This window comes from Poecilia reticulata, linkage group LG20, assembly GCF_000633615.1.
Source record: "Poecilia reticulata strain Guanapo linkage group LG20, Guppy_female_1.0+MT, whole genome shotgun sequence".
Taxonomy (NCBI): domain Eukaryota; kingdom Metazoa; phylum Chordata; class Actinopteri; order Cyprinodontiformes; family Poeciliidae; genus Poecilia; species Poecilia reticulata.
In genome coordinates, this window is record NC_024350.1 from 11983385 (window position 1) to 12009374 (window position 25990).

General features: G+C 38.2%; 1 protein-coding gene across 1 annotated transcript in view; it reads right to left on the minus strand.

Moving 5' to 3' along the window:
* Positions 1–25990, minus strand: part of ctnnd2a (catenin (cadherin-associated protein), delta 2a) — a 159219-nt gene that overhangs the window by 38010 nt on the left and 95219 nt on the right. Inside the window, exons 13-17 of the mRNA XM_017301924.1 lie at positions 20204–20390; positions 12094–12211; positions 9365–9547; positions 4095–4268; positions 2578–2728 (exon numbers count right to left, since the gene is read on the minus strand). Coding sequence (XP_017157413.1) covers positions 2578–2728; positions 4095–4268; positions 9365–9547; positions 12094–12211; positions 20204–20390 — 813 coding nt within the window. The remainder of the gene's footprint in view (positions 1–2577; positions 2729–4094; positions 4269–9364; positions 9548–12093; positions 12212–20203; positions 20391–25990) is intronic.

Below are 25990 nucleotides of genomic sequence, written 5' to 3' on the forward strand. Positions count from 1 at the left end.
AAGTGGCTGGGGAGAGGGAAGTCTGGGCCTCCCTTCTGAAGCTGCTGCCCCCGCGACCCGACCCCGGATAAGCAGAAGAAAATGGATGGATGGATGGATGGAACCTGATTTTAGTTTACAGGTATGGTAACCTCCTGGTTAGCACCAACTTCATAAAACAGCCAAGCTAATCATACATGAACAGAGATTTGTTCCACGTCTGGAAGAGTGCAAAGGCCGTTGTTGTTAGACAAGTTGAGCGGTCACGGAGGCAGGCAACATAACAACCAACGAGACAAGATGGCCTTTCAGAAGTGACTCCAAATTTTCTTTTACACAACACCGTGATCAAAAACGCCATCCACATCACCGTCCTACAAGGGAAAACAGACGGGCTTAAATGACCTCACGGGATTTTTCACTTATTGGACTGAACCTTTTGGCATTTTGCTCAGGGCTGTAGATTATCACCCGCAAAATATTTCAAAAATAACACCTGGATATTTATACAATTACAAACATCGTACAACTTGTGCATTCAGGTGATAATCATTTGAGTAAAAGCTTTAGCAGTCCCCCAACTACTGCATGTTTGTTCCTTTGCATGCAGAATAAAATAGATCGCAACAATGTCTGCAGTTACGCTTGGTCAGTTTTTGCAGGGTCAAACTATTCAACTTTTGTTGCTCCAAAGTATTCTACTTGCTGTAGTATGTCCAAGTTTTGTTAAGCTGATATGTTTTCACATTTAAATTTTTTTAAATATAATTATAGTTTGTTTATTTTAATCTGCCGTGGTAATTTGTCTGCAGATAGACTATATAAAACAAACAAACAAACAAACAAACAAAATCACAAAAGGGAGCTCACTCACAGCCAGCAAAGCGCCTGCGCGAGAGCTCTAATTATCCTTTAATCTGCTGCTGTGCGTCAGCCAGAGCGTAGTAGGGGGGCGTGTTGAGCCTTGGCGGCGGCGTTCCTTGTTGTTCCGCAATAAGGAACAACAACAACTTGCTGCAAAACCAAGATATGTTTCAAAAGCCTCCAGCGTGAAACAGTGGGTGCCAGAGTTGCTATAGAAACCGTTGAGCCCACCAACAAGCTAAGATTGTCAGAGATATTAGAGATAGAGAGAAAAAAAACATGCACGCACACGCACATACATAAAATCGTCCATGTGTGTGTGTGTGTGTGTAAGGTGTCTGTTTAGAGAGATAAAGATGTTTTTGGTTTTCGGTCGACATGATTGACCTGTTATTGCTGCACTAGCCTGGCAGCAGCAAAGAGAGGACAGCCACAAAGAAAAAAGGATGTGTCTAATACATGAAAACACTTGAAGGCACAAAAGGAAATGCACACACACTCAGTGTATATGAGTCAGGTTAGCTAATGATCTCTAGATGTGTTGATTCTACCAGACTGACTGGGGCTCACTCATTACCCAGTGTACTTTTCAAAGACTAATGTGAGCCTTTGATCTGCCACCACTCTCGCCCACTCTCTTCAGCGTTTCCTTCTCAATTACACATTATTCATGTTATTTTCTGAACTCACAGCTGGCACAGTGCAATCTTTATTAATCTCAGTCTCTCAGAGACCAACATGTAATGGTCTCAGTTAAACTGATGGCGAGATAAAAATCATTATGCTGGATGGAAAAATATGAAAATGATAACTTTACAAGATCACAAGAAAATAAAGGTAAAAGCAAAACATATTCGGTAGGTCATACAAATTTGACATTAATCTTAATGCTATCCTCTCACTTCTATCCACATTGAGTCTGCAAAAAGGCAATTGTAGTTTCATACATGCATTTTTCAAACATACACACACAAACAAATGTGCAACTATCTTTCTGACCTAAAAGTAGAAACGTATATAAAAATCATCTGGTGACTCGAATTAGCTAAAAATCCAACCTTTTTTTTTTCTGATCAGTGAACACACCCTAATAAGCACTACCAGTTCCTACTGGCCACAAACTTTGGTGTGGATGGTGTTACTGAGGAAAGAAGACTCAAATGTCACTTTTTTAAACTCGGCAAGTTGTTTAAAAATGAAGTCACAGAAAGAGCAGAAAATGACCAGCTCTGCGTTAGGACATTCCCGAAACATTGGCCGCTTGCTGGGAACTTCATGATTGAAGTACAAATCTACATTCTCTATGTAGAATATATGCAAAGAGACAAATGTTTTTGTAATTGTTGTGCAAACACAAAACGCTAAACCCAGCCAAAATATCGGTCTTTGTTTAAAAAAACCCAAAAAACCCAGAAACTCTGTTTTACTCTGTCACATGGTGGTGTGATGTCACCTCTGCTCCAAGTGCAATAACTGCACATGCCAGGGAAGCTAGAACAATATTATGAATTTTAATCTTAAATCTTCTTGCATTTTAACGCTTAAATCAGGAATCTCATAAAACTGGTATGAGTGAGTCAAAGCTTTGCAAAAAGCAGAGATCAGCCACCACATTCTACTTCAAATTCTACTAAATCCCTTAAAAAAACGAGAATAGAAGTGTTGGTAATCTAAGCAATAACGAGAGGTAGTGGAATAAATCCTTGTTGGAGTAATCCAATTATCATAACTCACCTATAAGCTCCTTGTTCCTGATGTCCAGGGCCATGTTTCGGAGAGCTGTGGCGACGGCACATACTACTTTGTCGTTGTCTATCCTCAGTAGCTCCACCAGAATGGGAAGGCCTTTCTCCTTACGGACAGCGGCCCGAATGTACACTGACCACTTCCGGGAAGAAGATGACAAGAAGATGGTTAAAGACCTCCAACAACAATCTAAGTCAGAATCTATGACACCTTTTTAAACGATGCTGATCTGTGATGGTAAAATGCAGATTCGTTTAGCTTCTCCAGACTGTTGCAATGAAATAAACTCACAGTATTCGTCATCTTTATAGCAGAAATAGGGAATCAGTTCCTCCCCCCGCTAGGGATTTGAGGAACTGATTCATCATAAGATATCGACAATCGTATGTCTTGGCTTAGACCTAAACGTGCAGAGCTAAGAGAGTGTGCCAACATTGTCAGCAAATCTGCTCTCAAAACACAGAGACAGATCTTATTTAATGAAAAAGTATACACACACACAAGAACCACCTGCTCCTGCAATTTTCCTTTCTTCTGCTGATTTTTCAAAAGCCATCCTATTCAGCCTCTTACGCTCTCTTTGTCCACTCTGCTGTCGTTGGAAGTCCTTATCAAATCAAAATCAGTTCCAAACACCTCGCAGGCATCTCGACAAGACTGGTGAAGAATACTCTCAGCTGCAACCCTTCTTGCTTTTCCCTTTTGTGTTCATTTTCTTTCGTTGACCGACCATATTTTAATGCATTCTCTTCCTTATCGGACAGCCAGGGTGCTTATAAACAGCCATACGATGCAGTTATATAAATATCCAAGGCCGCCCTACAGTGGTACACTTATACTCCGTCTTTAACCCTCATATCTCTTCCTGGAGGCACAAGTTGCCCTGACAGTACCATGGCCACTTGAGTCATCCATTATAGTCATGAAGTCTCCTTCCTCGGTTCACTCCTTGTGGAGTCTTCCTCCAGTCCCTGATGCATTTTAAACAGCAAGCAACAATAACAAACGTGTGCATTGCCTCGGAATAATATTACAAGGTTCATAACGCAAAATCCCCGAGATTAAGATCTAATAAAACAGCCGGGTGCTGCTGTCGGGCGAAAGCAATATTGTTTTGACAGACTTTGTCATAAGTGGAAGTTCTTTCTGCTCTGCGGGAGTAAAAGGAAACACCGTTTCATTCAAGAACAAATCCTCACCCCTGTCTAAGCGTGCTTGTTTACGTGACCCCTTATGAAACAATAGGACTTTGAAATCCCCCCCCCACAAAAAAAACATTATTTATCCTGCTCAGCATGACCATTCTAATTCTAATTTTTATCACACCTCTCGCCGATAATCCCTTCTACACACGTGGCATTTTAAAACAATGGAAAATGGGTTCGAAGAGGAGATTAAGCTAATGAAAAGCACTATCTTATTTTAATAAATCAAATGGGAAGTAGATATCGATTTCGAGTACAAAGAAAAATATGTCTGAACTCCTATTTCGGGCCTGTGGATACCTTCCAGCTGCCTGCAGCGAGGTTCTGTAGGGCTCCGGCGGCGCCTTCGAGCGTGTCGGGATTGGAGCATTCAGAAAGCAGAGTGAGGTATGGCTTGACAATGGTGGGGTGCCACAACATCTGAACCCCTTTGGGAGGCTCGGCTGTGTCGGGAAAGGGACTCACGCCATCCCACTGCGAAAGATCAGAGCAAATGATACAAAGTTGTAATTTAAGTTTATATTTAGCAAGAAACGGTGTTCGCTGCTCATACTGGCCAGCTTGTTGCTGTGTGGAAGCATCCAAAGGCTGTCACAATACACGATGCTACAAGTCAGCAGAAAACAGGAAGCTAAGCATGCTTCTTAATCCATACGGCAGCAGCCTTCAGTCAGAGGCCTCTTTAGTTTAGTTGCGAGACTGATTGCTCCCATAACTTAAACGATTTTGCTGTGTTTGTACATTTTGAGAGACACCGACAGAGTTCTGTAATTTTGGGCAGTTTTTAAAATACAGTTTTATTTTACGGTAACCATGTTATTGCTAAGACATAAATAAAAGTGTCCTCTTGTTGCCTATAGTGATTACAGAGAAATGATGATCAGCAATCAGTATTTGCAGGTCAGAGCTTCACAGAAATCGGTGATCAGAAGAATCTCTGACTGGTGCGTCAGTCATGATCAGACCTTTTTAAAGCAGCTCCAGCTTTTATGTAAATGACATTTGTGTGTGTTTAGTGACATTTTAATTGTAACAAACAAGCAACAGTGACGGTTGCCATCTGTTTTGCATGTTTCACATGGAAACGTTTCATTTTCAACATACGTGTTGCAAACCAATGTTTTTAGCAGCTTCTGTCTGCGGTTTCTATGTTTACCATAATTACTGTGTGCTTAGCCTGCTGATACGAAATTCATTGGATGTGCCATTATTTAATGACATTCTTCAATAACAACAATGTTGTATTATTGAAGAAGGTTGTTATTAGACATAGTAACATTCCTTAATAATACAAAATTGTAACTGTACTGCTGCAGTGTTTTTGAACAAATAACAGCTCTTCTGTGCTGGGAAGGAATACATTGCATTGCTTTTGTTGCTGGAAAGCTAAAGAGGTTTTTGACTTAAGAAAAGAAAAAAAAAAACAGGAGAGTGTCATTCGTCGTCTTTAGCAACTTGAAAAATATTGTTCCTTACAGTCACCTAAAAGGCATCCAGGACAGTCTGGTACAGAGGCAGCTGCACACAGTGCTGCAACATGACATACTAGGATATAGGAAAACAAAAGATGACAGCAAATATACTTAAGAACCAACAGTCATATCTGTTTCTTATTGGCTGAATTGCACTGCTGGAAATGGAGGTACTCATTTGTACAAACAGGCCAGTTTTACCATGTCTCAATCTTGAGATTTTTTCAGTTCCAGGAAGACTTTTCTTAAGTCTGTAAATATATATACTGCTCAAAAAAATAAAGGGAACACTTAAACAACACAATATAACTCCAAGTAAATCAAACTTCTGTGAAATCAAACTGTCCACTTAGGAAGCAACACTGATTGACCCGACGAGGGTCCCCGTTGTCAATCAGTGTTGCTTCCTAAGTGGACAGTTTGATTTCACAGAAGTTTGATTTACTTGGAGTTATATTGTGTTGTTTAAGTGTTCCCTTTATGTTTTTGAGCAGTGTAGTTTTACTGGAATTGAACAAATTCCAGAAGAAAAAAAACATAACCAAAACATCTATTATGATTCTCCGAACAGCTAGATTATCTCTTGAAAACATTACTCCGACCCATTGTAATTCTGTTTCTTTTTGCCTTGGTTTTTCTTCCCACACCTCTCTCAGACAAGGAGAAACCTCACTGCCTCCACTTTATTCATATTTCTTTATTATGTTGTCCCTTTTTCTCCGTCTGCCTTTCCCAATTCTCTGCTTGGATCTCTACGTCCTTGCTTCACTGTTTTTATTCTAACCCTTACCCCTCAGACTGCTGCGTTTTTCATCTTTCTGTCAACACTTTCGGCTTTGCTCTACTGATTTCCCTTCTCCTCTTTGTCTCCAGGTAAACTGGGCAAGTGTGCGACTTCAGAGAGTTTCTATCGAGTGCGCAAGACGGGGAATGCGTTTATTTTTTTTCTATACATAGATTCTCTGATCGTGAAAAAAAAAATCAAAAGGCGTGTGAAAGTCTAATGTGTGCAGAAAATGTTAAGTAATTCACATTGTTCTGTGTCCGAGATGGTATTGTATACAGGAATGCTTTTGATGGAGGCAAAGTGGGCAGTTGCCCTTGGAATCATCAAACCGGGGTGGGCAATGAGTGATAATAAAACAACAACAACAAAAAAAACCTCCAAAAAACCAAAGTGCCTTTGTACCTCTTAGCTATGCCCTGAATGATTTTTGCTTTGCACTTTGTGTGTGTGCAGACAATCGGGGGTTGATGCCCTGCTGTGTTGAGTAGGTGCACCCTGTTAGCTGCTGACAGACAGAGCAGGTCACATGATTAAGCTGCACAGCAATTTCCCTTGCCAGACATCTGATAGGTTTTCTCCAGGTATGGCTGAGCTGTCAGTCAAACTGAACCCGGGTGGAGTGGAGCAGAAGTAAACCGGTGATGTCCTCAATGCCTTTATCTAGACAGAGCCTCAGTGCTATGTTAAGGGAAGTTCATCCGTCCATTGTCTATACCCATTCAACCTTGCAGGGTCACGGGGGGTGGGGGTGGGGGGTGGGACGGCCCATCTCCGGTAGCCTCCTGCACAGGCTGCCGGTCCATCGCAACGCAACACGTGAACACACAGGGAAAAAACAACCACGCACTCATAGCAATTTAGAGAGACGAATCAGATGGAACAGTCATGTTTTGGGTTTTGGAGAGAATCCTCACGTGCAAAAGGTGAACATGCAAACTCCATGCAGAAAGACTCCAAACTGGGATTCAAACCCAGAGCATTCTTGCTGCAATGTTGGCAGTTAACGGGTAAAGGGAAAAGCCACAGGGACATTTGAACAGATTATGTCTTTGCAAACCAGAAGCGTATGTGTGGATGTTTGCATAATGGATTCAAAACGGAAAGGGAAATATGCTGCACTAATGGGCAGAAGCATGGCCTAGCTAACAGTTGCAGATTGCATATTTTTGTTTTCAATCGGGGAAGGCTTCTGACAGAGGCAACACACTCATGAAAAGTGGAATTATTCCTTTGTGTGGTTTAATAACCAGCAAATAACTGCTGACTTGATTCAAGAAGTTCTGGTGATGCTATTGTTGAACTCTTGGAATAACATTTGTTTCAAAATTTCCGTGAAGTCCAGCAGTTGTATTTGGGTGCAGAAGTTCATGCAAGAACTTGCTATGGACCAACTGTTGCTAATATTTAAATGAAATTATTATTTTTTCATTCCAAATCAAATATTGCTAGAATCAATCAGCGCAGATTCTTAAAAGACATTCATTGCTTCCTGTTGAATATGTTCTGAACCTCTGATTAGTCTCGTTAGTTGGTCGAGTTGACAGTACTGGTCAAAATGAAAACAGAAGAAGAGCAACAGGCTTTTTCCCTATAGTTTTAGAGCAGTAATGTAATTGGTTCCAAAACCAAATTATAATTATAACCAATCCAGTCTCTTAGTTTCTATCCCTCATATGTCAACACTGAATGTCTGTCATCAGCTCCTCACCCTTAGAACCTTCTTTGAAGAAAGGTTTACACTGATGCCTCATGTACCTCCCTGGAGCAAACTGTCGGTGCTTCAAAAAAATGAAACTGAAATGTGAACCCTAAACAAAAACAAACTTACTGTCAGCCCTCTTGCCGGGGCTTGTTTTATGTTTTCATGCAACTTAAAAGCTTCAAGAAAGGTCAACTGTGCTGATCATTTTCAACCATAAATACCTGAAGCAAAGTTGCCATTTATTCTTAATGCTTAATTTTAGCGTATTTAATAAGCAATTCTCTTCATAAAAAAAAATAACTGTATAGGAAATGGGTGGCATAATTAGTTGCATATATTTTGGGTCACATATATCAGAGTTATGCAGGCGAAATGTTTGTAAATGCAAAACTAGAGGTAACCACTAATGTTAAAAACAATTACAAATTAAAGCCTTTGACTTTAAATATGAACAAAAAAGTGGAAAAAATAAAAAATAAGCCTGACGTTGTGGGTGTCCCCAAAAACGGCAGACCACATTCACAGCGTGGATAAGAAATGCATGAACTGTGGAAATAATGGATACATTTGAGGAATATAATCCTATTACAAAAGCTCAGATTCAAAATGTTTAATAATGTAAAGTATAACTAACTGTGCAAAACTGGTTTTAATTATTTAAAAAGCCAAGTCTTTCAAACTCAGCTTGAAGGGTACACAGCGATCCGGCATTTTCATTCTATTTTTTGTTATTTACTTCATGTCCCTGTTAAAAGAAGGACAGTCGATCACAGCATCTTTCTGTTTTATCATATAAAGCTGCTCTTACATGTCTGTTTGACAAAAAATGAAGAAGGAGGTAAGAGGCTGTTAAGAGAACAAACAACTCGATGTATGAGGGAACAAATTATGCAAGACACATCTATTTATTTTTCAACATTATAAGCTGTGAATTCAATCATATGTCAGGAACTCTGTCTGCTTCTATTAAAACTATGATCACAAGAGTTAAATAGCTGGGAGGAAAATAATCTATTTCTGGAATAATCTTAGTATAGATCCTTAAAAGCAAACTCATTTAAAAATCGTTGTTCTACAGGGAAGAAGAGTATCAAGTCTTTCTTACCCCCCCAAAAAAAATCTTCCTCAGATGGATCAAAGTATTTTATTTTGCTCCTCATTCAGAAACACAGACGGTGAGGTAAAAGGCCCCGCAAAATTCTTTTGTCCCTGGGGAACGTTCTTGCAGTCTAATTACAACTAAATTACAAAATCAATGTGGTGGTAGCCCATGTACTGCTGTGTTCCGCAGCAGTACATGGTACATGTACATGTACACCATGTACACCACCATGTACAGTGTGTTACCCAAATATCTGAGGAAAACACCAAAAAAAAAGAACCAAGGTGGAACTGAAACAGTATAGATGGGTTTAAACTAAACCTGATGTCAAAATGTCAAAACTGCTTTAAAGCCAATCGCCACTTCCATCTGCTTGCATGAAACACAGAGCCGTGATGAACTTCCGTGAGTCGCCCAAACACGCGTTTCTTTACACTGACATGACGACAAAAAACATGTTTAATGTACCATTTGAACCCAAATCACTTTGTTACTTCTGCCCTTTACCTGCTCAGCTCCCTTCTTTTTCTTTTTCTTCTTCCCCCAGCAACCGGAGCTCTCCCCTTCACATCCATTTGCATCACAAAGCAGCCCATCCAGCTCTTCGAGACCACCTTGCTGGCCGTGGGATGTCTCAGCAGCCAGTCTGTATGACAGATTCCTCAGAATACAAACACAGTTCTCTACAGTCTAGAGATAAAGCAAACGCAGGAGGAAGAGAAATGGTGTGGGGAGAAGGAAGATGAGACGAAGAAAAGATAAATGGTTAAAGTCCAAAAGTTGAAATGAAAGATCTGTTTGAAAACAATAAAAGGAAGTTCAAAAACAAGGCATCGCTTGAAAGGAAGAAAGAAAGAAAGAAAAAAAAAAATCCACTCATATATAATATAAACCCTCAGGCAACACCCATGAGAAAGACAGATGGGAAACCAAACGACGTCCATAATCTCACAGGTAATATGTTTTCTGCATTTTGTTAGCTCTGACTTTGAAATGAGATTAGAAAAACTCAAGTAAATGAGGAAAAATGACAAACCCAATATATTATCACACAGCTCATTTAACACTCGGTGCAGAGGCAAACCCTAAAGTCGCCGTGCCTGTGAGGAAGTGTGTGTCCCCCCGTACACGGACAAACCATGTCTTACAACGCTTGATGTCTATTCTTAAAAGCGCGCTTCCGAGACTTTGCGTAGCCGCGCGCGTTTGTGTATCGCTGAGAAAGGGGAGTCATCAAATCAGCGGAGTGGAAATGATCAAAGACGAATAATCAATCTTCTCGCAGTCTGACCGTTGGTTTACACAAAGACGACTAAGGAGTGTAATTGAACAGCCTCAAGAGATGCAACAAAGAAAAACAATGTCTCACTCCAGTGAGCTGCAGTCATGTCTGAAATTCTATTCACAGTCTATTACAGAATGATGTTGGAGAAGTTGTGTTTAATTTACAATTTACGGTGACATTTCATATTTCGATCTGTTGTTTCACGTTTATTCTGAACTCCTTTATTATAGCATACAAGGTCTATAGAGTGCAAAGACACTTGCGGACGGTTCTGTGTTACTCGAAGCTGAGTAAACCGGGGTCACGTATGGATCGGCATCGCTACCATGTGCAACATTTATCGGATTCTCAGGAAAATAAGTTTGCTACTTGTTTACATGTTGGTCTTTTTTATTGCGTGTCCTTGTTTATGAATCTATACCCTCACATTCTTTTTTGTCCTTACATTCCCATGAGTCACGAAACCATACACATAATACGTGTGTACACAAACAATAACGAAAGCAATAATGCGATGGACAGACAATGTTGTACTCGGCTTCTGGGTCCTTCTGTTTTAATTACTCCTGCGATTAAATACAAAGACGAGAGAATGCAGTCTGGTCATATGAAGCCAAATATATTGAGGATGAACGGGTCAAACTTGAGAAACGTATGTTACTAGTTTCTGAATTAGTCTAGAGATTATTATTATCAAAAATGAAGGGTTTTATAAAGAAACACACATGGCATAGAAGGAAGTTAATGTTAAATATCTTCATCAAAATTCAGAGTAAGTGGTTGGAAAAAGTGCTGAAGGAAACAATTGATACATTGTTAGGATATCGTTAGGACACTTTGTCTTACTTTGTACAAATATACAAATATACTAGTGTAGAACAGCTTTTATTTTTATGCCACGTGTTTAATGAAAAAAAAGAAAATAAATTTATTTTTTGGCAGTTTATAGTTGTCGATTGAATACCCTTTTTTGATCCTGATGTACAATTTCATTAAAATGTCTGAAAATGTTTGCATAGTTAGGAACCCTGAATGTTTGTTCTGATTTATTGATCGAGCTCCCATTCAAAACTAAACTCAACTAAAGACTCTAAAGAACATAGCATTTCATGTAAATAAAATACATTTAATTTGAAATTACTACAGTTTGAATTTATATGAATTTCCTGCAATTGAGGAAATTGAGATTTTTAGTCACTGTGATGTTTTATTCCTTGTAAGTAATTTACAAGGCACACCAAACTCTACAACAGCTCGAGTAGCACAACGTATGATCCAGAATAAGACGAAAAAACAAGAAAATGGAACTGGAGGACAAACAGAGTTTGTCCATGTTTGTTGTAGCAGAAACCATTAGACGGCTGATCTGCCAATCAGTCTTTGTTACTGAGGCAACGACAGTCCTCTGGCGACTGCAGTCAAACAGTGGTGAGGGGAGGATGGTTAAACAGTGATTAAGGATGGCCATTTAGAAAAGGCTGGAAGACAGGGAGACCTTGAAAAGTCAGCCAACCAAAGCACTATTTATGTAATATTGACTGGCCTCCACACACTTATATATACTGCACGCCAACATGAATGTGTTCTGAGACAGAAAAATGCAGAATGTACACAAATTCACTCAACTTTGACTGCTAAATTAATAGGCTGGAGCAAATGCTCTAATACTTTACATATAAAAACTGTAACTTGGCTTGCTGAACTATAAACTCCTTTAAAACAAACAAACAAACAAAAAAAGCTATCTTAGTGGTAATTGGCAAATGAGGGGACATTCAGCTGTACTTTCGTTTTATTCAAAGGTTACTCTGAAGGTTGTACAAGTGTTTCTGGTATGACAAAGTAGTGTAAAGACTCTTTGCTTCCCTGACTAAATGATTAATGTTTCAGAATGAAATGCAGAGTTTGTGCATAAAAAAGCCAACATTTTCAGAGGAAAACTAATAAATACCTTGCTGTCGATCTCACTGCTCCCCAAGGAGATCTGAATAACGTAGAGTAGAGCATCTGTAAGGCCGTCACACTCTCTCATTCTCCGTCGCGCCTCCTCACCTGCTGAGCTTACGTTTCTGAAACACACCAAAAACAAGCCATGTAAAAAAAAACAAGAAAAAGATTAAAATATAAGATTGATCAAATTTTAAATATGATCACAGATTCTTCCTCCCAGCAGCTGTTCGACTGTAACCATCACTGCTCCCAGTAAACTCAAGAATTTACATCCATACTGGTATTTGCAAAGTTATACTGATTTTGAATATTTTTGTTGGAATTTACACATCTCACTTTTTATTTTCGAATGTTGTGGTCTGTAGTCTTTGGATCGGCGCATGCTACTTTTGATAACTGCAGAGTATTTTATGTTATAATCTTTCCCTCATTACTCCTAATTTTAAAATCTATACATTTTAATACGTTTACCATTGTGCGAACCTACACGTTTTAATATCCTGTCACTTGCTGCTGTTTCACCTGAATGTCCCACTGTGGGACAAAAAATATATTTCTATTCTGTTATTAAAACTTGTCAAAAGACAGAAAAACAAACATCTCAGACTATCCATACAGGCCTATATCTAAGTTTAAAACACTTGAAGAGAAAAAAGGGAAAAAGTCACTTAATTCAAAAAGACACACACCATATAATGTTAGAGTAATTTGATAGTTTTATGTATCCTATTATTAGTGGAAGCCTTGCTTTTATGATCTATAGAAAAAAAAAGAAATACACAGAGAAACAGACTGGTAACCGCGCAATTTGTTTTACTGGTCGATGGTCAGTGAACACACCACGTCGCACCGACACTCATTGGTATAAAAAAATAATTCTAAGGTAGGATAATTTAAAGGTAGCTATTTAAAGGTAGCTATTTTAAGGCGTCTAAAATTGAAGTCAGATGAAGCACAAAATTGCCAGATGTTATTTAAAACGAAATTGTATTTTCCAAGGAAATGTGTCTGCAGGCCATTAATGGTGCCGCGGCAAAGATCCAGGCTTAGGCAGATAACAAGAAGACAGAATATACTGCAGGAAGGTTGTTCTGTTTGTCCTGCTGAGCTTATCAGGCATGAAGGATTTGAAAAGGATGGCAGCCTTCAGGATTTAGGGTAAGGATCTATATTTTCTAGGGAATGCATACATTTGCTGCTGTTTAATGTTGCAAATTCTAACCATGCTATTTTCCAACATTAGAAGCTAAAGAGTTACAATGTAAACTCCTTAACCATAGCCGTTTTTCAACTCTGACGTTACACAAATAGCATGACATTCCCTACTAAATAGCCTGCTCTTCAACAGCACTTTATCAAGTCAGAGGACTCCAAAGCATACACACATTTCACACACATTTCAGATGCTGAAATATGTGTATGACACAATGTAGCCACAACTGCACTGGGAAGACTAACAGAAGTCACCACTAGGAGGTAAAGCAAGTGGGTTTCGAACCGGCAACCCATTGGTTACACAACAAATTCCTACCTGACATAATATTTTAAATGTAATTCATATAATTTGTTATAATTCTTGAAGAGAATTCTGATTGGTCCTATAATTGGCAGGTCAATACTTTCCAAAAAAAAAAAATGAAACGACAACAAAAATCTCTGGAAATAATGGATAGAATTTTTCAGTTTTAGACACATGAAACTAACAAGCATTACAATGAATATTTTTGTTATCTTACAAAACCCTGTGCTTCCACAAACTATGTTATACATGACTTAAAAAGTATTACATATGACTGATGTACTTTCAGGACAGAAGGCATAAAATTTCGAGTCAAACTTCTCAAGCCACAAATATCGTTCTGACTATAACAAAGCAGTAGTGAAACTTTAAAAGGAATACATATTTGGTTTTATTTAAGGTGAAAACATCCATTGTACAGGGGAAAAAAAAAAGAAAAATAAGAAAAAAAGACAAGTTCCTTTCACACAACTTGAGCAAAACATGCACTAGAACCGTCTAATAATGTCAGTTTGCAAATCATGCCTTTGGCACCCGTTGAGGAGATCAAAATGTAAGTGACTGTCTTGAAAGAATACTTTGGAGATAAATGACTCCAAGCAATCTGAAAACCTAAATGCCACAGCCACTCAATATACCTCCTCTGCATGGTTTTATGTAGCAGAATCAATTATTGTCAACTCTGCCGCACAGCAAAATCAAACAGCGCAATTCGGTCTTGTAAAATTAAGATAAATGATAAGGTGCCAAGTAATCGCATTTCTACTTTAAGGGTCACAAATCACATCTTCAGATGTACATGTTGGTTAATTATACAGTAAATCAGGGTAATGCAGAGCAGCTGAATGTGGATTTGCACTAACAAGTCAGCTATTTCTTAGGTTGAAGACCTGAATGTAGATAAAAGACTCCATAGACATCTTAGAGCTTAGCTTCAAATCAAAGAAAACAGTAATTAATTTCCATCTACGCTGCAGACCTCTGCTAAAGCGACACGCAAGCAACGGAAGGGAATAAACAGAGGAATCATTAACATTTAGTCAGAGCAGTTCAAATATTATTCTCTTAAGATAAAATTTAACAGAACAGATGAGACAATGTGGTGTGAACAAAGAGGCAAATCTGTCATGCTGGCACAATAAAGATCACAGCTGTTTTTGCCAGTCTATGAAATTAGGTTATTCAGAAACTGTGCCGACAAAAATAAATAAATAAAAAAGAAACACAGAGAAGAGAGAAAGAACTCAATTAAAACGTCACGTTCGTGGCTTCCCACTTCCGAGAGAAGGTCAAATTACTTCCCCTCGCTTTGAATGCTAATGGACAACGAAGCATACCATGAAATGGTGCTCAGCAGTAACAAGTGTCTGTCGAGTCAATATTAAACAACAGAACAGTGCAAACACTTCATCTTAGTAAATGTTTAAGCAACAAAGACAGGAGGTGGATAGAAGAGCAAGAAAATGGAGGTACTGTTTGAATGTGTGGTTTTGTTATGCTGGAGATGTACATGGTAGGTTACATATCTGTTAAATTATTATAGATGCACAAACATGCACTGGTGATGACACGTAGATATTCAACTCAGGAAGTCATCCAAAAGACCGAATGGGTAGGGCTCGGTGCCCAGAAGTAAATAGGGGTATTTCAAACAGAACTGATGCAATTATAAGAAATACTTGAGATAAGTTTTAATGCTAATGTGTTCTGAACAAAGCAGCATGTATTTTCAGTTTTATGACCAGCATATCAAATGGAAAAATTTTACTTGTTTCACAAAATGTTGGCTAATTGTCTCGTTACAACACTTTTCTTTTTTTCTTTTTTTTTTGCCAAAAACCTTCAATGTTGAAAGACATTTGGCCAGAGGACATGGCGCTTGCTGAAGGCAGAGAGTTGTGTCTGGCCACCACAGTGCCCGGGAGTGCCTAGAGCCAGCTAACACCAGAGCAAGGCTTGTTGATCATGATTCAAAACTCATCTGATTGTAATCTGAAACCACGTCATTCATCCATATATATAACAAATCAAAATAAGCCTCATCCAAGATATGAAGCTGGGAGTACAGGAAACCCTGCAGTCGTTTGTTTGGCGTCCAAATAAAGCAGGGCTGTTAAGGTGAAACGGTTGGACTGATACCACAGCAGACAGCATTAAAGCTAAATGAGACAGGGGAAAAAAAGGCATGCGATGTCATCCAAATACGTATACGCAGTACATGTTTATGATTCGTATTTTCTCAAATTCCTCATTGAAAGTAGAGAAGCACAGGAAGATCTTGCATGGCTAATAAATTTACATTTCAGACTCTTTAAGCTATTGAGCAACAAAATGTATCGTTTACTTTGATTTGAACTGTCAGTGGGTTAACTTTATTTATAAAGCACAAACAAGTATAGAGCTGCACAGCATGACCAAATAACTGAAGGGAGTTGGTAAAAACACACGCAGGAGACAAGATTAAAGTAATTCATCGTTTTAAAAAATAAGAAATATTGTAAAAAATAGAAACAGTCAAGATATTATGAGCAGCACTTATATTAACTGGTAATTTTTTCCACCGTTTTTCTGCTGCAACAGAGAAGACATGATCACCTCTTACTTTTTTTGGTAGGACATATGAGAGCAACTGGTTGTTGGACCTAATTGTTCCTATGGGCGTATGGTGCTTTAGAAGATTCTTTAAACATGATGCAACAAAACGATTGTGACCTTATGGATGGATGGATGGATGGATGGATGGATGGATGGATGGATGGATGGATGGATGGATGGATGGATGGATTGAGAAAAACTATTATTGCAGTTGTTCCTATTTTCAGGTTCCTGTTAACAGGTGAGCAGTAGTATTTTGAACAAGCCACATCAATCTTTCAATATCCAAAGGAAAAAGATGAGGCTTCAACTTTGTTGCTGGACAAAGCTCATCTTGACAACTGAACTTGCTTTGTGATTTTAAATAAGTTGTCAAAGAATATGCCAAGATTTCTCACACGAGAGATGTTGTATGACAGAGAGGTATTGGGAAGATCTCATCTCCCAAGTACCAAAACCTCAGTTTTATTATTTTTTAGGTGAAGGAAGCTTGAGTGCCTTTATAATAGCAAGACAGTCCAATGATGACGTAAAGAGTTGCTCGATGTTTTTTTTATATGAATGGACAGATAGCATAAAACGTAAAATGCTATTGCTTCCACATAGTTGCAGAGTTTCCTCTCATTCAAAATGAAGAAAACTGATGAATGCATGAAGCAAAAAGTGTTTCTTGGTAAAACAGTTTGCATCACATGACTTCACTAACAAAGCTAAAAGCTCTACTAATAACACCAGGAAAAGGGCAAACCAATTTTAGGCAGACTATTATTATTATTATTTTACCATATAGACATAAATATATTTGAATGGCTGACTTCAGTCTCTTGGCCTGTGATGATCACAATAGAGTGCATCTTTCTGTTCTTTCTAAAAGGTTATATAATGCATTTTGTAACCAATTAGACTGGAAACTAAAATGTCCAGTTGAATCATGAACAAAACAGCTTTAGAATACCAGTAATCACAGTCCCAAGAGAACTAGCACCTATTATAAAACATAACATATAAAAGACTGAAACATATCGACATGACTGAACCAAAACAAATATATTAAAACATGATGTTAAGTATGACAGCACTGAAATAATAAGTCTGGGATTTTGCATAAAAAAACATCATCATTCTTTTGGAAATTAGGACAACGTTCCTGCTAAGGAATTCAAATAAAGTTCCACATTTTTAGATCACATATTTTTGGTTTTCAATTCAAAAAACAGCAAGACTACTTTTACAAGCAAAGGTGTCAGACTGAACACAACTGCTCAGCAGTTGATTAGATCCAGCTGCTTACTTCGACTGAATGCGTTTTTGTTGCGTGACCCATTAGCAGTGATTACAATCAGCAGAATAAGGTAATAAGAAATTTATTAAACAGGAGGGATTAGTATGCTGCTCTGGTGGTGTAAACAGCTAACCTCTTCAAAACTGGCAATGGATTTATGAAATGAATTTCTCAAATTTCAAGATAAGGGTGACTTTGTTTTACTCTGATGAATTTTGCTATGGGCAACTAGATAAAAAAAATATTAAAAAATCCTAGTGCACGTATGAGTGTCAGAAAATATTTGATGAGTAACTATTTATGTGTCAGTTAACTCCTAGGACTTCTGACAAATGAGCTTAAAGTGTGGAAAACATCTATTTTTCAGAATATAAAACTGAGGGAAAAAAATATTCTGTTTTTGCAAAAGCTGGATTGCCATCAGTTACATACGTTTTTCTATTACACTTTTTAAATCAGACATATTTTCTTTTCATGGATGCACCGACAAATAATGTAAAAGAAAATCAATCAAATTTACTCGTAGCAATTTAGCAAAATGAAACAAAAGACAATGAGATTACGAGTGAATCCGAGACAGATGGCGAGCAGACAATGTCAGTCTGACGGCTGTCTCAAACAACTGGTGTGTGGTGGCGCTGTGCGAGTGTCTGACTGTGTGTGTATGTCTCTATGTGACTGAGAGCACAATGGCGGCAGAAGGCGATAACCGGATGACAGTGCAAATGCATGAAATTGATATGAATATGAAGGAAAGCAATGCGGAAACGCAGCTGTTTCTGACCATGCGTCCTGATAATTGTTCAATAAGAAAAACCACAACTGGCTTAAATGTGAATTTTTGAAAGGAATCAACCTTTGCTGGGTGCATAATGTGTACAGAAAAAATACATAAATAACATACAGTGTGTGTAATTCATAAAGAGCAGACTGTGAATCGTCTCTTGCTTGGCAAAAAATAAAAAAATCCAGCAATCTGTGGGCACTTAAAGCGTTTTTTACTGAAAGATATGGAAACCACACAGAATAATGCTTTCTTTTATACCGTGTTCAAACACCTACAATCAGTATCTGGCTGAGGACAAACTCGGAGAACACAATCCCGGTTCTCGTAGTGCAAGTGGTCAGTAAAGCCTTTCAGTTTAATACAAGGAAAAGGGTTGCGAGAGAAATGGCGAACAAAAGAGCTCTATGACTTTTTAGTTGACTACATTTGCATATAGAAGTCATCGTGAATTAGTCACCCCCTCACCCCCTTGAGGAGTGACTCGGTTTAATGAGCAGTATTACCACAACAGCATGAACACACTTCTGAAGGTGTGCAGAAAGTGAGCACACAAAGACGCAAACCAATAATAGGAAACAGTTGACTCACTGTGACTTCCTTCCAGGTGTGCTTTCTGTTGTTAGTGTTTCTAACACTTGAATTTTGCATGTCTGTTTTGATGTGTGTGTTGTACGTGTGTGCGTGTGTGTGTGTGTGTGTGCCACTTAGGGTTGTTGTACATACGAGCTCAAACACAAACACTCAGGAAAAATAGACAGAGTTGTACAGAAACATATGCAAGAGTGCCCATGCAATACACAACAGCACAAGCGCTCACAACAAAGGAATAATGAGATAGGTGAGAGGTCTGAAATTGAGCTGTGAAACACAAAGACCTGAACACTGTAGTCTAATGTTACATTAACCCTTCGAAAAGATAGTGAGATGGGATACAACGCTGGTGAGCAGCTATACACACCTCCTTTATCCCCCTTCAGTGTTTACCGCAGCTAAATCCTTCCTTCAATTTTTACCTTCTCCTCTGCTTCCAGTTCATCCTCTCCTTTAACATTTCATCTGTAGCTTCAGAGTGGTGAACAGTGCAGTGACAGCATCATCTATCTTCCCCCGCATCTTTACGTACCGACACACAGGCACAAAGCTCCTATAAACAATTTTGTGACTTAAGGTGGAACACTCCATGGTAAAAGTAGGAAAAAAAAAAACATTATTATTTTTTTTTAGTCATTGAGGAAAGGTGAGATACACATCAAACAGGTCCCAGTCAATCCCAGACAACCACACACACACGCACGCACACACCTAAAGAAAACTGTATATGAACCGGAGCACATTCAAACACTAAACACACACAATAAAAACAGGCAGGGCAGAGATTTGAACCCAACACTTTCTCTGCGTTAGGTATAAAGAGTTCATTTAACTAAATCTGCCTTAATAGGCAATTTTAGAGTCTGACACCATGACAAAGTTATTTTTTAGCTGTGAATTAGTGATCTAATCTCTTAGTGGTGCCATAATTAAAAATGACACACACGGCAGCATGATCACTATGTAATATTTGCAATGAAAAACATCTTATTCCATTAAAAAATATCTAAGGTAATTTGAGTTAATGAGTTCAGTTTAGACGTTTACCAACTGTAGCTCATAACACTCGTTTAGGTACAAAACTCATTTTCTGTGGTTCACAGACCTCTGTATCTTGCAGACCTCTGTATCTTGCAGTTTTATATACTTTCCACTACATTAACTCATGTACATTTATTAATAATGTGTTCCTTTGCTTGTAAATAAATTTACTCTGCCATGATTATGTCTTTAATGCATTAACACACACGTTTTCATTGCACATAAACAAATTATAAACTATAATGGATGCCTTAAGACGTTTTAGCAGCGGTAGCGATGCAAATTGCATCTCTTACCTGAGACAGCCTGTGGCATTGCGCAGCACCTGGGAGGTATGAAGGTGGAGTTTGCGGTCATCGAGGTGACCAGGAGATGAGTCCCAGTTGGAGTGCGGGATGATGACGCTGTTGGTCAGAACTGCAAGTGCATCTTGGATAATCGGCATCTTCAGGGCGTCGCACGATGACAGGTTCCACAGCACACCTGCATGTAATGTCGTTGAAAACAAAATAGGCATCAGGAAGCGTGTTCTCAATTCTGCAAAAAAAAAAAAAAAAAAAAAAATTACATTTGTTCATGATTTTGAGAAAACTATTGATTTCAAAATATCAATTTCTTGTTTCGTTTTAAAAGAAAACAGGTATTTCAAAGAAACAAGATATTATGAAGAATATAAAATCTTCATTTGTATGCAAGGTTGTACAACAACAGTTGTAAAAGAAAATCTAGAAACTGAAAAAAGTAGATCAGAAAGGAGCAGTTTCTAGATAAAGAAACTGCTCCTTTCTGATCTACTTTTTTGACCGGATCAAAAAAGAAGCTACAACGAATACATTTTTATTCTGATGTTGGATATTAATGAAGAAAAGAACCAGTTTAATTAACAGTTAAGATTTTATGTTTCCATTAGATTTTTTTTTAAAGTAGATTAGTTGTTGGTACTTGGCTTGACTGCATTTTAGTTTGTCAATTTGACTTTTACTGTGGAATCTTACTGCAAATTTAAAATGAGAGTTGTCTGCATTACTTACTGCACTTTTCCCTCAAGAGCACTAATACCCCCTAGGAAGCAATGCAGCAGTACCCAAAAAAAGTGACTATAACTGCATAAGAAGAGTTATCCAGCCATCTGAATTATGTTATATAATCTAATCGCAAACATTATAGACGCACGTGCGCACATTTTCTCATCTACTTGTCAGATGGTGTGCCAGAAGCTCTTTGAAGGCAAGTGATAGCCCCTAGTTACTTTTGACAACTGAGGCACCGTCGTATGCAGTAAACCTACAAACAAACACCATCATCATCTTAAACGTAGTAGTTAGCACTTGATGATTGAACCCATTATTTTTGACCAGGATGAAAGCAGCAGAGAACAGGCGCACACATAGCCATGAATGAAAAACTTTGGAGTCGGTACACATAGAAAAAAGGGCGAAAAGTAGAAAAAATGAAAAGTATGACAAAAGTAAAAGAGAGGCTGGAGGCGATGAGTGATGGCTATGAGAAAATGTCAACCAGAACAGAGGGAAAAAAAAGCTTACACCGCTTCATTTACCATGGCACACTAAAAGAGCCATGTTGCGACTAAAGGCTGGTTTGGTGTCAGGCACCAGATGTTACAGGGTCAACGTGACACGTGTCATTTAGTGTCAACTACCATTCAAACAGCGGACGGCCTCACACAGTGCTATTTGCCATTTGAAACATACTACAGAATTGTATTTATTCATCATTTGTTAATGCTGTCAGAGATATAGGGAAAGTGATTTTCTCATTAAATCGCTTAAAGCTGGGGCAATTAAAATGTAAACAAAGCATACTACTTTAAGTCTGGTTGTCTAAAATGCAAGCAATGTTGAAAGGTTATTATTGAAGATGTTGTAGCCCATAGAGACTATTTCTTCAGACGACAGTTTACTCCAACAAGTCATCTGCTTGCCATCACAACAGGCACCAGAGATCTTCAAGCCACTGTGTCTGCATTGGAGGTTCTGACCAAGGTCCATCTGGATTCTACAAGAGTTTATCAAGTCTATTGTGGAGTCTCCCCTACTACCAGATGCTATTTACCATCAGGTAGTAGTCACTTGACAGCTCTGATGCAGGTCTGACTACATAAAAGCAAAATCTTTATCGACCTTTGACCCAAGGTGACTTGTTACCAAGTACACCTATTGGAAATCTTTTTTTTCTCCCCTTCTTTTTTTTTTTTTGAGACATGGCATGCCTTGAATAGAAATCTAATAACTAAGAACCTCTTATAGAAGAAACAGGAAGGTTACTACTAATCAAACCCTTCCAGGTAGCTCCAATTTTGGCTACACTGGCACTGAAGTTCTCTATGAGCACAATGAAAACCCCAGATTCAGGACACCACCTGAAGACTCCAAGATCTAATCTAGTTTCTAGTTCATAAGCATAGACAACAATCAGAACCCCAAAGATAAAACACCTGACATCGATGTCCCTTCTCACAGATGTTAGACCCTTGTGGAGTGGGTCTAACATCTTATATATTCGAGACGCAAAATCGGAACAACAGATTTCCAAACTAAATTTAAAGGTTCAAAGAATTTTAATATATGTGAACATTACACTATATAACAAGAGGGAGAGATCTGTTGAAAATCTTTGACACCATATATTTTTCTCTCATGCACAGCACCCTCTACATTCTACAATGGCCATCAGGCTGTCTGACCGAAGAGAGTGAGTGATTTCCTTTGTTTGTTCTGACAGGCATTGGACAGTGTGGAGGTGGATGCCGTATAAGTGAACATAGTTTCCAGTCCACTCATACTTGGCTTAAGGTTTACATTTTAACAAAATGTCACAAGAGTTCCTTGGTAAAAGTCTTGCTTTGAATTAGTCAGGACTCAGACTTCAGCTGAATAAAGTTTATCTAAAGTTTACCTAGGAATTGTTTTTTTTTATTGTCAAGCAGTAAACAACCAATAGTTCTTCTGGGTAACAAACTGGATAAGCTCTACAAAAGTGGATGTCGCAAACTTGGACGATCAAAACCAATAGGAGTTGTGCTCATCAATATCTTTATACTTGATGAATGTAAATGAATAACATAAAAAAAAATCACATTGCATTCCTAGGCTTTGGTTTCTATTTCATAATTAGGTGGAGAATTTAAAGCATCGTCAGATCTCTTTTTTGAAAGGAGAGAATATTCAAAAGTGGAGAAGATAAGGCAAATATTCAGCAAAATGTTTTAAAGGACATTAAAAACAAAGAGAACATCTATGAGGAAAAAAGGAAAAGAGATTACTGAAAGCAAACGGTAAAAACGTATCTTTGTGTGAGACATTGGGAGGACAAGAGAAACCGGATGATAACTGTGACCTCGTCAGTTGTTAGACAGCAATCAAGTGCTTGTGCAGAGGGTTTATCTGTGAGATGACGGCTGCAGCATTCGTCTTTTCTGTTTCTATTAAGCCTGTTGTTTTGCTGCTCGTCTCTTTGCTTGCCAACAACTTGGTATTTTCAATCTAATGCAAAATATATATATATATATATATATGCAAACATACACACAGATTCAGCAGGACACTTGACCTCGGTTAAATTGTGTCTCTTTCTGTCCATCTGTTTCTCTGATGGTTTCTGTGTAGGGCAATTTGTCAAGTGCTGATTAGGGTATGATTGCAATCACATTAAGACTGTGTTGCCTTTGATTAGCAAGAGCAAGAATCCTGACTCCCGGCTTGGGTTGGGTTTCTTTACCTGCACAAATTTGAACACATTTGTATGTACTTGTGCAAGACACGATTCACAAATGCAAGAGGAAGGGGTTCTGGTTTGTATTATTTTGGAAATCTCTCCCCGCCACCGAAAACAACCATATACAATTTGTAGAACAAAGCTCGGTTTCTTTCTGAGAAGAAGATCAATGCGTCTGCCATGAAGTGATATTGGGCAATTGTGAGGCTGACATATGCCCACCAACTCTCTCGCACACTTTCCTGTTCCAGAAACATAAATCTGTAATGCTCTGCTAAACTGTGTGTCCTTCAGGATATAAAATCTTGTGAATTAAACTCAATGACATCACACTCAAGCCTTTGTGCCAGCGCATTCGTCCAGTCTCTCCGTCTTTACAGCTTAATGCCTCTCCTATGAATAGTTGTCTTCATATACTTGACAGACAGTTTCCTAGGAACTGGGTGGTTTGGGGAAAAGGGGAGATGATTGCATGAATTCATGAATAAATGAGAGTGTGACTTGCAAAGGGGAGAGTGAGACCTGTTAGTCCTCTAGTGGCTATGTTTTATTAAACAGCTTTCATCTTTTCAGCTCAGTAAGAATTACTTAGCCATCGGGTCAGGACCTGGTGATGAGTAAAGCCACAGACGGCATATTACACAATCAATGTAACAAAAAAATAAATAAAACAGAATATGGAGGAAAAAAAAGGAAACCAATGGTCAACAATTTTGTTCTGGTGAGAAACTGATGACTTTACCTAAATTGAATCCAATTTTCCTCCAGGAGGTCGGCTGGTTTACAAATCCCACTAGGAGAAACATTGCTTTGGAAACAGTTTTTAACAGCACGTAATGTTTGTTACCAGGTCATTCCTGCATAATGTGTCCAGAAGAGTATTGTTCAATAGAAATAGAGCATTTTTTTTCTCTCACCAATGTCATTATAACCTCTTTCACTAAGCATTTCCATTCTAAATCCACAGAGCTAACCTTGTTTTAAGATAACAAATAACCAATAAAGCTGGCTATACTGGCATCACAAAAGCCAATGGAGTTCTTGAGTAACACTAGCATGGTCAAAATGATGAATCACATCAGTGTGTAATTTATTTTTAAGCGCCACAACTGCTTAAGCTGTTCTGCCTTTGGCCTCTTCATTGTCCCATGCAACTTGTTTTGATAATAAATATTAAAGACTTCGTTTAGCCAGTGTGTTCCCATTAAGATACAACATCTGTTCTTCCAGGGAGTCCTGTCTTGTCTAAGTTAGCCGTTGCAAGGCTATCATCACCTCATCTGCACTTGGAAATGTGACAGCAGTGGGTTTGGTTCAATCCCCCGCCCCCTACTAGGCACCTCGTTCCTCTTACAAAACCTGCAGAGATGGACAGAAGGTGTTTTGCAACAGCTTAAAATGACTATGACAAAATTTTGTATTTGGTGTTAAAATCAGTAAATTAAAGACTTAGCAATTTAGCTTACACTGGCAGAAATACGAGTGTGTTCAAATAAATTTGAATATCCTTGAAAAGCTAAATTTGTCCACAGTGTGCCTAAAACTGGTCAAGACACACAGGAAACATCTGACCTCTTTAATGGTAATCAAATGTTTCTGTACCAAATATTAAGTTCTATATTTTAATATTGTGTTAAATATTTATTCCATGCAATCAAATGCAAGTAAGTTGTTATAAAAAAATTACACAATGCTATTTACTGGATTTTTGGGATGATTATGTCTCTCATAGTTGAGGGAAATTACAAACCTCTCTTCTTGATAAGTGGGGAAACTTGGGCAATCAGTGGTTTATCAAATACTTATGTTCTCCATTGTATTCAAGTTATATTTACAAATGACCTAACTTTTCATTAATTTTCTATCTTAAAAAAAGTGCTGTTGTGCATTCCTGGACTTGTGTTTTGAAAAGGAAGCATTTATTCCCATTTAACAGATTCCTGGAGAAGTGCTATTTTATTTGAGTGCTGCACTAAAAATCTCTAAATGCTTTTACATGACAGATGCCACTTGATGATCTCACACTTATATATGAATTGTCTTGAAAGTGTAATCATCTGTTTTAAGTCAGTCAAAAGTCCCAACATCTAGCTCTGTTTTGCTTTTTTTTTTTTTTTTGACATTTTATAAAGGTCAAATCAATAATAAAATAACAGAATTCACAGTAGCAGAGTCATAGCATACATTTGGTTTTACAGAAGCACAAACGTATTTTTTTAGTTTGAGGTAAAAGGAAGTGATGGGATCAAAATGTTGAAAAGAAATACAATTTACTCTAAAGTGGTAGTTGTGTGTTGAGGAAGTGGGGATTGCTACTCAATGCAAACATTTAGGAGCATATATATATA